General features: G+C 41.4%; 1 protein-coding gene across 1 annotated transcript in view; it reads right to left on the bottom strand.

The window, feature by feature from the left end:
* The window catches only part of SEMA6A (semaphorin 6A), a 117,427-nt gene that overhangs the window by 37,850 nt on the left and 64,745 nt on the right, over nucleotides 1-14,832 (bottom strand). Inside the window, exons 4-11 of the mRNA XM_080919984.1 lie at nucleotides 13,292-13,352; nucleotides 12,296-12,358; nucleotides 11,478-11,579; nucleotides 8,334-8,424; nucleotides 5,638-5,757; nucleotides 4,859-4,947; nucleotides 3,784-4,001; nucleotides 1,897-2,028 (exon numbers count right to left, since the gene is read on the bottom strand). Of these exons, the coding sequence (XP_080776110.1) occupies nucleotides 1,897-2,028; nucleotides 3,784-4,001; nucleotides 4,859-4,947; nucleotides 5,638-5,757; nucleotides 8,334-8,424; nucleotides 11,478-11,579; nucleotides 12,296-12,358; nucleotides 13,292-13,352 (876 nt within the window). The remainder of the gene's footprint in view (nucleotides 1-1,896; nucleotides 2,029-3,783; nucleotides 4,002-4,858; nucleotides 4,948-5,637; nucleotides 5,758-8,333; nucleotides 8,425-11,477; nucleotides 11,580-12,295; nucleotides 12,359-13,291; nucleotides 13,353-14,832) is intronic.

The raw sequence follows: 14,832 nt of genomic DNA on the forward strand, positions 1-14,832 counted from the left end.
TTGATGATAGACTGTAATAAATTCTCCATAACAACAGAATTTATCACAACAACAGAAAGCAAACTAGCATATCTTGCTAGAGGTTTGAGAGCAGTGATTCTCAACCTTCCTAATGCTGTGACCCCTTAATATAGTTCTTTATGCTATTGTGACTCTCAACATAAAATTATTTTGTTGGTACTTCATAATTGTAATTTTTTTACTGCTATGAATCTTAATATAAACATCTGTGTTTTCTGATGGATGGTCTTTTTTAAGGTCATGACCTACAGTTTAAGACCCTCTATTTTAGAAGTATATGCTCTATAAAGGAAGGGATTATGCTAATACTCTTATAAGCACAGAAAACAGATTATTTTTTCAGTCACTGAGGAACACACCAGCAAGATTCAATGTTACAAGCTCTCAGGGTATGTAAGTTCACTTTTCATTTTTTGTTTTTTGTTTTTATGAGGTTTTGGAAGGTATAAAAAGCAAGCTACGCTGAAGATTCTATCCTAAAGGACCAATTCCTTGCAACTGAACAAAGATTGCAAAAGTGAACTTTTGCAAGAAATTTTGTGGTGTGAGGGGGTTACATGAAAATTTCAGCAACGTCAGATCAGAAAATACTAAAGTCTAGATGCCCAGCTGCCTGCTGGTGCTGAAGAGGAAAACTTGGGCCCTTACTATATAATCTTTCCCTATAACATGTTGCTACAATGAGCCAGCCCTTTGAGATCAGCCTAATAATTGTAAGAGGGTAAGACAAGCATATGGAAGCATGTGGGTAAACACATTGACAAGGGAGAAAGTGACTTAACACATGTCCTTGTAATGCCAGAGTGACACTGTCTTCACTCTCGAAGCTTTATAGACATATTTTCCCTAAAACCCAATCCCGCCATCTCAACTCCTTCTCTGGCTTATTCATATGGTATGGACAGATCCCAGGTGCCACGTTAGGAAATCTATCTGGTCCCTAGAGTTTACCTTTTACATCGAGTCTTCTTTGAACAGAGAAGGCATACACCTGGAAACTCAACTGATAATAGAGGGTTGGCCACTGGCCGTCCTTGGTCCCTAATATCTAAATTGGTTCAACTAAACGTACTTGTAGGTATTTCAGGAGGAGTAGGAAAGGAAGATAAAGGAGAACATTAGAAAGCAAAACAGCATGGAAGACATTGGGCTTGCTTCCAGTGCCACCTAAACTCAATGGAGAGGTTTCCATGTAACTGAGACCACACAAGATGGAGGTACGGAGTTGGAAAACATAGGGACAGGATGGGAGAGATGTTCTTCCTGAGTTTGCTATTAAATGGTAGAATCTGAAGAGGTTTTATAGGATCAAGAAATATCTTCAGTGTCTCTGGGTCATGAGTTTCTTTGTGTTAGAGTCTATGGCACAGCTTAGAAAAGGCTAAGACTACACACTACATGTGAGTGTAGAAAAGCAACCCACTGTCCTTGACCCAGAGCCCTGAACAACTCTGTCCCCACCTGTTCCCAAATAGCCAGGGTGTGTTACTTATATTTCACATTTTATTGGGATTAAAGATAAGAGTTTATATAAAAACTAGAGGGAAGCACAGCACAAGTATCTTTTTAGTTAAATAAACTTGCATAATACAGTTTACTCTCTGGTTCTTAATTTTCCACCTATAGACCAATAGGAGCAGATGGCTCCTATCACCTATTATTATAGTGGACAAACCACATTCACATATGTCAACCAGAAGACTAAAGTCATGGTTTGTAGGAACTAAAGATAACTCTGGGTTCTGTTATCCCTATCTGCCTGGCATGTCATGGAAGCCACTTGAGTGGTGGACAGGATGCTCACTGTGAGAGAAGCCAGTTTCACATCATTTCTGAGTTTTCCTTAAAGCTGAATAAATAAATATGTGCATGTACCTGGGCTTAGGGACTCGCTCGTCTGGAACCGGTGTCCAGGTAGAATCAGGTGATTTCTGTTCTTTGAATCTCCCAGTAAAAACATTGGCAATGTCAAGCATGTCATAGGCACAGACTGCAGAACCGGGGATGCTGTAAAGGGCATTTCATACAAGGTGTTACTCAAGTAACTATAATACAGTCCTTTAGAAAACTCTTATTACAGACAGGTAGAATTTACAGTCTATACCCTGACCATCACAAATGAAGGGATCACAATGTGTAAAGAAAATGTATCTGCCAATCAAATGCATCAACAGTCTCAAAAAAAAAAAAAAAAAAAATTGGCTAGTTGTAGTAAACTCAAGGGGGGAGAAGGTCCATCACTTTTCGTCACACTCCTTTGTTGTGTGGGGAGAATTAGGAGCTACTGATAGAAGTTTCATGAATGCCACCTAAACAAGGCCCTGCTTTAGTAGTAGCTAGGCCACTGTTTACAATGGAGCCAAGTTCTGAGCAGGCTGGCGAGATCTCTGCATGAGAGTTGTTAGCACAAGGTTTCATGACCTGAGATCCCTCCACCAGATTTTTATGGGCAGACATTGGTCAGGTTGGAGGACCTCACAGAGAGAAAAGGACCCACTCCAGAGAACCAAACCTTAGGTCTGGTAAGCTGGCGGTATGGAGCATGTGACCAGAAATAGGAAGAGGCAGGCTGAAAGGGAGCCAGGCCATGATGGGCTGGTGTGCTAGAACAGGTGCTTGCTTGATCTTTTTTCCCAGGTAAAGAGGCAGCCTTCAAGGACTGCCAGAATCAGAAATAACCAAGTCTTAAAGACATTTGTAGATTAGCAAGCTAGGTTGTCTGATCTTATTGAACAAATAATATTTCTGAGAACACATAAACATAAGAAGAAGATAAATTTAGGGCCACTCAAAAAAATAGATCATCCAGAATACGCAAAAACTCGCTGTAGTGTCATAATCACAAAATAAACCACACCTTCAATAAAACAAACACCTCAACTAGAAATATAGTCTTAAATTTCATTGACCCTTGCATTCCCATATAACAAAGCGGTATGCTTCCTAAAACTCCTAGGTAGACAGGACCTTAAATATGACTATGAAAGACTTGGGATATTTTATATCTTTCCTATCCTCAATTCTAAAAATCCCTATAGATGATTAAAACGTACCTAAATCTAATCGGATATTTCAGTATAAGCTCATACTTTCATTTTTCTTCAGTGAGAAAAGCTTGACCCTTGCCCTCCCTGTAATTGAGGAGGCAAGTCCATCCCTCAGCTTATGCTGCTCGGGGCTCTACTCAATTCCTAGGCATGTCTTTCGAGATGCTGTCTTCCAATCTTATCATTTTTTCATGCCTGTCATCTAGACTCTAATGATGTTCATGAAAGTCCCTGTAAAAAGTATAATCTAAAGTGTATTCCTAGAAGGTGACATTTCATATAGAATCTCTAAATGCATACACGTATGCCCCCCCCCACTCCTGTGAAGAAAACAATACAAGTGAAACAGGACAAAAACTCTTAATTTTCAAACCTGTCCCTTCTATCACTGACTACCTAGACCAAGCAAAGGAATGTTTTAAGCAACTTCCTCATGTATAAAAAACAGGCAATAAAATTTGGTTTGTAAGAAAGGAATCCCATAGAAAGTATTTATACATCATTCATATAAATAGAAGATATTGCTATACCTTACTCTCCATAAAACCTTAATTTAATAATGCTTATAAATTCTAATTAGTTCATTGATGAAAACTCAGAGCAAATGCTTCTTTTTTTTCTACAAATAGTGACGGCTGCCTTTCCATCTTTTCCCCAGGGAAAAGGGAGGAGCTGGGAAGGACTTACTAGGTCAACACAGCCAGGGCATGCTTACCTGTTATAAGGTGTGGAAAAGGTTGCCAAGACAACATCACGACCATTAATGTGAATCACATCTGTAACTGCCTGGAGTATATTGAAATAAAAATGAGAGTCTCCAGGCACAGAGCAGTTCAGGCGAGCCTTCAGGAAAGATGTCCACTGCTTCTCCAGGACTCTCTGAGACCCTCCCATGTCATTCTTGCAAACCTGAGCCACCCTAGGGAAAACAACCTGCAGGGAAAAGCACACAGGGAAGGGCAGTCAGTTCCTTCTGAAATCCAGAAGATCTTAGGAGAATTTGCCTCTGCTTAACAACACAATCAGAACAACAAGGCGTTTCATTTAATATTGCATTTCTAAAAGTCAGTAACAGAAGAAAAAAAGAACCCGGCATAGAAACAGAATGTTTTAAAAGATAAGGCAGTGGCATTTAATATGGAGCCGTAAATCCTTCAGGGGATCAGCTCCCAGCCACATAAACTCATTTCCATACAGACTGCTTAGCCTTTCTTTCCTCAGACAAAAGCACACTTTGTATGCACCATCTCTGCCATCCCCACTGGCTGCCTCTGGGGCCTGAAATCTCATACTTGGAGTGTGAGTCTCTCTCTAACTGTGCGAGCCACCCTGGTATTTTATTTGTGCCCTCTAACTTAGTGACCTTGATCAGATGTCTGGTAAAAAGAACTGAAATAAACATCCTGTAACTGTTCTCTACTTTTCTGCAATAAAACCAAGACTCAGTTTGCCTAAAGATACTGGGTACGTATTGTCTCTGCGGAGTAACTCAATTAAAAGGGAAAATTATACCTGGAAGCTACATCTCAAAACACTTAGAATTCGGTATGAAAGTAACCAAACATCTGTTGGTTAGATCTTCAGTAGAAATTATTCAAGAGGCTCCCTGCAATTTGTTACTGCTCTAAGAAAAGTGGATCAGCCTTCCAAGCAGCTCAGTCTGTCACTTCTGGCCATCCCTGTTGTCACTGGGTTCAGTTTGCACTTCCAGGTCACTCATAGAAACGCTTGTTCAAAAGCGGGTTTCTGAAAATGTCACCAGTGGAGCCAGGGACACTCTCCCGTCTTACCTTCCCCATACTGTTGTACTCCACAGCGATTTCTCTGAAGAAGAAGTAGATATAGTCCCCGTAATCCACTGCTTGGACAAAGTACGGCTCTGCAGACAAACGGGCACTTTAATTGGAGATATGTCACATAGTGTTAAGGGAATTTTAATCAAGTGTAGCCAAAGACGTGTTATTAATTGGAAGTGTAGGGCTATTAGACATGTGGTTAACACTAACCATTTCTAATGACTTCAGAAGTGCAAGCGCTAGTGATTTCAGAAGGCACTTGAGCCTACAAATTACATCTTTCACAAGCTTTGCAACGGGGAGTGAAAAATAAGTACATTTTGCAAATCTCTGTAGCTTTGTTTTGCACGATGGAATGTCCATATTGCCTAAAGGACTTTTTGCACATTGCTCCGTCACACTGACTCACTCGGAGCTGTGAATAGCCCCTTTCCTGTTCCCCACCACCTCGGAACCCCCCCTCACCCCCGATCCTTTTCATGAATGTTCTGTTCAGCTCTTTTCATTGGGGACTCTGAAATGAATTTTGAGGCAGAGAAAGATGAATGTGGCGTAGTCTATTGTCGCAGGGCTAGTAGTTTTGTTAATACTCCAGAAGCTTATGGGAAGGGAGAAAGGGAGGTAAATAAATCAGTTGAGGCAAAAGATGCAATTTACATGGTTTTGTCTGTCAGAAACCATTACTGAAATGAATCCACAGTCTGGTCCGTCCAGACTCTACATCTCTTATGAGGGATGCATCCCCACCTCCCTTTCTTATTTTAACTGCTCACCTTTCAACCACTTTGAATCATGCTTGACAGTCCGCAGGGTAGGGCTGTCTCCAAGGCTCCTGTAAATGACCGCATCAATGGCCAGAAAGTCAGTCACTGTGGCCGAGTACAGTTTTCCATCTGAGGAGGAAAAAGAAAGAGTTGGACAGGGTACTGAGCAAAGCAGAGACTGGTGACAGTAAAGACATCCCCTGGTCTGCTTTCCTGCATCAGGCAAATGAGATAGGACAACTGGGAAAAATCTAAGAGTCGCTAGGAAGAAAGAAGCTTGGCCCCCGTTCCTCACTATTTTGAATTAGGATCATGAAAAATGAAACATTTTTTCGTTTTTAAATTGCAGGGCAATTTTTCTAAGCAGTGGTGACAGCCACAGCAGCTCAGGGAACAGGGCAAATGAAATATGCTATTGGCTTCACTTGATTACTTGAACCTTGACTGTAAGCTCAAGGCCAAGGAACCTTGGATGCTGCTACTGCCACCAAGCTGTGGTCACCTGACTTAGGAGGGAGCCCTGAGAAATAAAAAAAAAATTTTTTTTATCAATATAGGGTTTTTTTGCCCTCTTACAACTTTATTTAAAAAAAACAGGGATACATGTACAGATTTTTAAAAGCATTTTGGCATAAAACTATATGAATATATTTTTATTAGTACTTGATCTTTTTAAAGGTTTGATAGTATGCATTGAAATTTTACTAGTTATAAGGAGCATCAAGTACATGTAAAACAAAATGTAACATGGAAATAGTAAAAGTTTTCTGTACACTTTTTTTGCTAAGAAGGACTGAAGTTTCCACTTCTTGTCCTTTCTTTTTTTTTTTTTTTTTTTTTTTTTTTTTTGAGCTTCATATGGTCGGTGAGTTGTCTCTTGAGTATTCAGAGCTTTCTGGGGTTAGTATCCAATTATCAGTGACTGCATATTATGTCTGTTCTTTTGTGACTGGGTTATCTCACTCAGGATGATATTTTCTAGATGCAGCCATTTTCCTAGGAATTTTATAAAGTCATTGTTTCTGATAGCTGAGTAGTACTCCATTGCGTAAATATACCACAATTTCTGTATCCATTCATCTACTGAAGGACATCTGGGTTCTTTCCAGCTTCTGGCTATTATAAATAAGGATGCTATGAACATTGTGGAGCACGTGTCCTTGTTGTATAATCGACATAGGTTTTAATCCCATTCAGAAATATGGCTGGCTGGAGGCTGAGCTGTGGGATGAATGGAAGAGGGAGTGTTCAAAGACTCTCATGGTTAACCAGATGACTTCTTTTGTCCTGAGAGTCACAGTCTCTTTTCCTTAGTCATGTGATTCACTAAGTTTGCCAATCTAGCCTAAATACCAGACCTTTGCTTCTGAGTTTCCAAAGACACAAAATGGAAACTCTGTGCTATGCAAGTGGCCAAAGCAAAGAATCAAGGTGTGGAGAGAGCTGAGTGCAAGTTGGCCTCTCTTTAGAAATTCTCTGTTTTGGGAGACAAGCTTGAGGGCATGCTCACAAGCAAAGAGAGCAAGGAAAACTGAAAATGAGTCACTGAACTTCTGCCTCTTTTCTGGACTAGCAAATATTCTGCAACCCAAAACCAAATGAGATAGTTATAAAAAATCAGATCTGTATCAACTGAACAGAAATCAAGTGTACTCAGATTTTAGAGCGTTTATCTGAGGAGGGATAGTGACATCACTCAGCAATGAAAAACACCGGCTGCCTTTCCAGAGAACCCAACTTTCATTCCCAGCCCCCATACTGTAGCTCACAATCATCTGTAGCACTATTCTCAAAGGATCTGATGCCCTTTTCGGTCCTCCAGAGGCACCAGGCACACATGTGCTACACATATACACATAGAGAAAATGACTGTCGACAAGCTCCCTTCCCAGTGGGGCTAGGCCAGGTGTTTGCTGTCATGGTGGGGCATGGCAGCTAATGGTGTGACTGCATATGCTGGTACAATCAAGCCCTTCACACCCACACTTCTCTCTGTATCCGCTTCCACACACAGCTGGCAATGATTTCCTAAATAAACTTCCCAATTGAAACCTACTCATATACAAAAACCCCATTAAATCAGAAATCGATGGCCTATCAGCTACTTCTTCACACCCTGTTCAGCAGGAACCTGGGCCCACCTAGGCCATCAGCCACTGTGGCCATTTGGTCAGAGATATGCCTGTAGCCAATTCAAATTGATGGCATTTGAGAAGTCTGTTGTTGCTCGGCTGCTGTGGAAGAGCTTCCAGAAGCTTCTTTTCCTTCTCTCCCTTTTGCTTCATGTGTAGCCTTTTAGGTGGTAAGATCAGCTGTCTCATGAAGAAGGTAATGGGGAACAGGGAAAAGGCTAGGAGAGACACACTGTAGAATCCACCCAATGTCAACCTGACCACTAACGTTAAGTCCACATTGGAGGCTCTTCCACAAGGTTTTCAGTATCTGACCCTGAAGTTGTCCTCACCTACACAGTGCTTTGCTATCAAACTTTCCTGAAGGCACAAAGGCCTAGAATCCTGGGGGGGGGGGGTCTTTAGAGAAGCAAAACTACTTAGTTTCCACCCTAATTTCAAATGGGAAAGGCATTCTTGATCACAGTGTTCACCGGACAGTCGGTACCACTGTGACTCTACCAATCCTTCCAAGCGAATTCTCAACTGAAAGATGCCAAAACAAGCTTAATGAGAAGAAATCAGGTCATTTACCTGCAAACAGAGCGATGTTGGCATGTTTGGCATCATAAGGGCATCTGGCCATCCCGCTAAATTCATCCCCAAAAGTTTCCAAAGTATCCACCTAAATGAAATAACAGGTTTGAATTACTGCCAGCCCCCGACAACGGTAACAGAAACTGATATTTTTAAAAGTGATTAACATGCAAAGTAATTCATAGGCACCTTGAAAATGCATCCTTTCGAATGCCCTCTAAGGAACACCTACTGGTTTCAGATAAGGAAGGGGCTTGGAGAGATAAGTTACTTGATCAAGACTCTGTAATTAGCCAAGTATGGAATTTGAGTATGTCTGATTGGCTCTTACCTTATTACAACAGACAGACGTCCATATGTCCAGTGGAGTGGTCAATACATAAGCATTTTAAACTAAGGCATTTCTGAGGTAATTACAGGGAAAGTTTACCTGCCCTAATTATCTCCTGAGCCATGAACTCTATAGAGAATGAGCTTTGTTTCTGGATTTGTTTGTCCTTCCTTTGTGGATTAAATCCCAGTAGAAGACACTGGAATTTTTCCTACAGGTCATTGGCAGAGCAGTGTGGCATCAGCCAAGTTGAAAAACACTCTTGCTGGCAACACTCAGATGAACTCTGCACCTGCCAGGTCAGCCTCAGATTGATCTTCAGAGAAGTGGAGGCCCCAAAGGTGAGGGGATTATGTAGGCCAAAAACCGTGAGGGGAGGGGCTGCTGTCTGCTGATCCCAGAGCCCATCCTGGCCCTGGTTCCTTTACGATAAAGAATAAGAGGTCATAACTGATGTGCTTGTGAGTTATATTTGCCTTTATCAGTATGGAGTTACAGAGGCAAAGAGAAAAGAGGGAGAGAAGAAACCTAATACCAGTTTTAAACTTCCATACAAAACCCTGGATTTCTTCCTTTTTTTGGACAGAAGAAAAGTCGGTACACGTCTTTCTTACTTATGGCTATAATCACCCTATGGGTAACACACACTTGCCAAGCCCGTAGGCATTTGTAGATGTGGAGATGCTTCCTGGTTGTTCACTAAATGCCACTGCTCTTTCTTCTGGAACACATGCCCCCATGTCCTTTGCACTCTGACAGTTCTCTGGCCAGTGCATGTGAGTATATATGCTACCTGTCACCCTCGGTCATTTCTGTTTCCCTTCAGCATACTATAGAGGATGGCAAGGCCCTCAGAGGTGGCAAAGGTATTCTCAGGAAAGAGCCTGGTATCCTCAACACCATTGTAGAACAAACCTAACCATCCCCACAACCACGTGTGATGGTAAGGAGAGCATGGGGTAAACCCTTCACATGAGTCAGAGGTTAGCCCACCTTCACCAATGAAGCTCTGGCTCCTACTGTCTTTGTCCTTATTTCTTAGGACCCTGCTATTAGGTAAGAGCTCAGCACCAAGTCCATTCTGTTTTCACACCCATTTCTAGCCTAATCCTACTCTTAGCTTAACGCTATGTTTTCCTTGGGGAGCTGCACAGTTTGACCATTGAACTGAAGACTGAGAGGAGATAAGCCTAAATAAAAGTCACCTGCAGTGAACCAAGCTGCCCAAGTCAAGGTACTTCAAGTATCTTTACCTTCTGCACTAATGTCTCCAGTGCATGGATGAGACAGGCCTTTCTTGTTTGTAACTACTTTGAGGCGGCCTGTTCTTTAAATTATCCTGTGTTTGTAAACTGCATTTCCAAATCACAGAAAGCAGCAGTGTTTAAAATGCAACTGTGTTTGTGGGGGAAAGAAAATCAAGTCAGAGACCTCCTTTAATGTAGTCTCCCTCACCAGAACATTCTTTCCAGGGGTCTTTTCAGATGCATTATCCTAAAATGAGCTTTCTGCTGAACTTCACAGACTTTGTGGTCTGTGGTTCTGACAGATGTCCAGCAATGGATCTCTGCACACGCCGTGCTATTGAAATGACCTGTCCCAAGTGGTACCTGCTCAAATCCTAACTCAAGAGGGATATGAGATCTTCCTAAGTGGTTATAGTTACAGCTGAGTTAAAGCAGGAAGCGGTAACAAATTGATGTACCAGTTTGTGTCTTTCAAATGGTCTAGAGACTAAACAAATTTAGCTTGGGCTTCTCTGCCTATCTAGAATGGCCTCAACCTTCATTGTCTGACTCCCTACTGTCCTTTAAGACAAAAGGTAGAGAGTGGCTTGTTCCTAAATTTTTCCCACAAAGCACCAGCTTTCAATGCACCATTTCAGATTTTGAGCATCATGAATGTGTTCCTTGCTATGGCAGAATCTCTGGGTGGTGCTAACGTTCCAGCTATGAGACCAGAAAGCTACGCTTTCTTAACCTGTCACATCATGTGACCAGAGTAGCAACTTCATACACATGTAGCATTTCTCTTGGAGCTTGGCCTTCCTAATGGCCAACACTTCTCTGCCTTGATAGTCTCAGTGCTTGGCCACAGAAGAAAATCAAAATATGTTTTCTAAAGAAAAACTGTGGCCCAAAGAAAAGCTGACAGAGGTGAAGCCAAGATGTTAGAACATTGGTACCCTGTTCCATCAGCTTAGGAGTTCCTAGATCCTCAGCTGTAACTCCCCCTCACCCCATACACTAGATTTCCTGGGTCTTGAATACCTCGTCCTCCTCCTCCACTCTTTTTCTTTTCTTGTATAAAGGCCAAAGCAAGTAAGGCCATGGCCCAGCAAGCTGGTACAAGATGGAATTAAATTCCTCTCTTGCAGATCTTACAAGGAGAGTCTACAATTTCGAACAGCGTGCTTTGCACACATCTTTTACAACAGAAATTTCTTACCAACTAAGTGAGTTTTTGTCCTCAGAGAAGTAATACAGCAGTGGGAGAGACAAAGAGAAGAGAGGAAATCCATATGCCATTATGTGTGGTAAGTATGCAGTCTTTGGAACAATAAAGAATAGAGGCTTCTAGAAATCACCTTCACAACAAATGTTCTTTAAAGATGCCAGTCAACTCTGAACAACCAGGAAGCTTAGAAGTCTACTCAGGATCACTCTCCTGGAACAATACACTAAGCTGGGTGAGTGAAGGGAACTCATGTGGTGTTGAATTACCCCCTCTTCAGTTTGCTGCATGTATGATGTCAATAAATTATGAAATACCTCCAAGCAGTGTGACTGCAACAGACAAAGGACATTTACCCTGTAGTTTCTGCAGGAAGGGTTGAAGGCATTGGTTCCACAGACGAACAACGTATCATCATTCTTCTTAAGAAGAACTTTAATGAAGTTGTGACATTCATCCTGAAACAGAGTTCAAACTGTTTTGAATGGAGTCCACTCAGAACAAAAGCCCATTCATCACCACCAGCCATGATCCGCCAACAGCAGGGTTACAGCAAGCGTGTAACGTTACACAGCTGGGTTCCCCAGTTACATGGTCAAACTGTTGCTAACGTGAAGCAAGAAAGGATGTCAATGATTATTTCAACAGTAAATAACAAACATGGCAGAGAAGGGTAACGTGTTTTTCTTTTATGTCACAGAACAGAGAGCTGAACACAGCAACCTCTGGTCATATTAATTTTAATACCAGATGTTCCAGAGTTCCTTGATGTGCAAGGCTTCTGACTGAAGGCTACTTTTATGTTGTTATTTGACCAAAGGCACAGAAGCCTGTGAGTTTGCTGTGCTATTCATGAGGGCTTCCACAGACTAGAGGTGTGCCCTGGCTTGTGATGTGGGTTACTAGGATGGGGCACCCAGGAGACCAGATCTGAGTCCATCATCCCTATTGTGCCCAAGGAGTTTGCCATGTAGTCCTGGCAGATGTTCTAATGTTTCATCATATTAAGAGCAAGCTATTTTTGCAAATTAAAGCCTTCAATAAGTTGATGGAAAAAGCAATTACTGGGGAAAAGGGAATAGCAAGATGCATTCAAATCATAGTCTACGGCAGGAGATAACCGTCAAAAACGTAACCCGAAGTGGCAGCCGCAGGAGAAATGAAAATTGCCTACCTTGTGCTTCCCCTTCATCCTGCATGTGTCTACGTCAGCCTGTCTAGATTTCCATGTCAGTTTCTGCAGGGATCAAGAGAGAAATCAATTAGAGCCCAGAGGTTGTTGCATTTGATTTTAGAAGAAAGAGTTCCCTTGGGGCAACTAGAGGCTGAACATATATTTATAAAAGCTTTCTACACCTTCCTCACGATTAATTTCCCACGACAACCAAAATATTAGAGAAAGAAACTTTTTGCTTAATTTTCGATTCTTATCTGTTTATTGAACTACAGGATGTTCTCCCTTTTTGAGATGATGATGAAGGAAAAGCATAGGAATTTCATATAACCGTCTCCAAAGCAATCTGCGAACTGTGCTCATTTTAATAAAATGCGTGTAGTTGCCCTTTTTGTTCAGCTAGTCAATCAGTGCTTGTGGAGAAGACCTTTCCCTTAAAATATGGAAGTCATTTTCTTAAACGTAAAGTGGACATGCACTCCAGGCAGACAGGGGTTTAACTCAGGTTGTGTTCTTTCATGGAAATGTGTAGGCTAAATCTCCAACTTCGACTGCAGAGTTTCATTAGCTTATCCCCATGTGGAGTCTTGAGGAAAAGCACACGTTAGACGTTATGTATGTCTGGGTGATAATTACATTCCAGACCCTCATCAGTCAAGTAACATTCGTGCTGCATGATGTTGAAGCTGAAACATCGGGACAGTTTTTAATATGTTTTTGGGATAGAATTTTATTTTTGAAAAGTAGTATTTTCTTTGATAGACATGGTAATATTTTATTAAAAGATTTTTTTTTTTACAAATTATATAACACCCCCAAATGTGCACGCACACACTGATGAACTATGTGTTTTGGAATGTGTAATAAACACTCACTCACCCCTAAATCAGATCTCACAAAGAGTATGCTGGCATTTCCCACACTGGCTCAATCACTGCTTGTAAAGTCCGTATTTCCTGAGCACCCCTTTTTAGAAAGATTTTAAAAACGACTTACTTTGCTACAGTAAATTTCTTCTGTGTGGGCTGTGTCTATATCAATAGTATAAATGTGGTCTCTATAGAAGAAAGACAGAAATAAGAGTTAAGAGAGTTCATTTTCTACAGTGTACATTTATGCTATGGGCCAGATAAACCCATGACCATGTGTTAAAACACAAGATGCCCACATGATAGAAAAAAAAGGAAAGAATTCAGTATAAGAGATTATCTCGAACAATACTTAGCACTTATGATTTATCATGGTATCTGGCTGATATATGTAAACTTTTGGTAACTATTCTCCTAATCCCAGCACTATGGAGGTGTCTGTACATACAGAGCTCAGCTTGGAAGGCTCTGGAGGCCACCCCAGTCCAGAAGATGAAATACAGGGTCCCATTGCTCTTGGTATCTACAAACCCACGCACAAACTGCTTGGTATTCGACATGCTACATTTGGTAACTTGATAGACAAGATGAAAAAGGTAAAATTGTTTCCAGAAGCTAGCCTTTCCGGCCACAAGACCATGTTGAACTAAAGTATCAATGTACTTGAGCTGAGGTTGAGACTTTGTGCTGCTTTTCACTGTCTTCTTTCGTCCCAGGCTTGGCTGCCTTACAGTTTGCTTCCCATCTCCCCTTGGAAGGGGAGACACAGAATTGGCAGCTCAGGTGTGGGGCTATATTTAAACCTCCCTTCTGTGTGAGCAGAGCACAAGGGGTCTTTTTGTCTGGAACTGAGGAGAAAAGGAAGAAAGGAGGTACACTCAGTAGAGGAGGGGCTGCGTGGCAGGGGTAAATCCAAACAGCTCATTTTCCCTTGAAATAACATTGACTTTTTTCTGAGATGCAGGAAGTCCTGGGGCTGGAAAATTATCCACAGCTTTGAACTAGGACCTCAGGGCTCCTGTGTAGACTTTCAAACCTCCTCGTTAGTTAGAAAGACACAGGGGTTGGGGGAGAGGCGAAAGCAATTATTTGTAAAATTTACATATGATATTTGTGAGTGTATGTATATATTCAAATATGTACATATACACATATATATATTAAATTCTTGAGAAGTCTATTTACTTCTCTTTCAGGAGGGAAAAAAAACCCACATAAAAATCATAAATGGTTTCTCATGTGAAAATTAAAGGAAAAGCAGGGATGTTGGCTTACAGATTTCCTTGCCTGCTCCTGAACTGTGTGTGCACTTGTGTCTGTGTGTGAACTTCTGGCAGTGAAAGATATGCATTTGTGTCAGTGTAGTGAAGGGCAGACTGAGGAGCCTGCTTTAAAAACTGCTGAATTGGGAAGCTTCTTCCAGCTTCAGTGGGGGACCAGCATCCCTCTGCCCTTTAATTTTGAGACCAGTTATTGCATTCACTTATTACTTGTTTGGCTTTACGATGGCACTGTGGTCAGGCACATTATTAGACTGGAATTGCCTATGACATGGTATTGGGTTTGAAATGACTGGAAGCTTTTCCTTGCCTCTTTTCCCTTCGAAACTTAAGTAGAAGCTGAATATATGAATTGTAAATTAACAACTGATTAATATGCATTGGCAGC

This window comes from Micromys minutus, assembly GCF_963924665.1.
Source record: "Micromys minutus genome assembly, chromosome: 8".
Taxonomy (NCBI): Eukaryota; Metazoa; Chordata; class Mammalia; order Rodentia; family Muridae; genus Micromys; species Micromys minutus.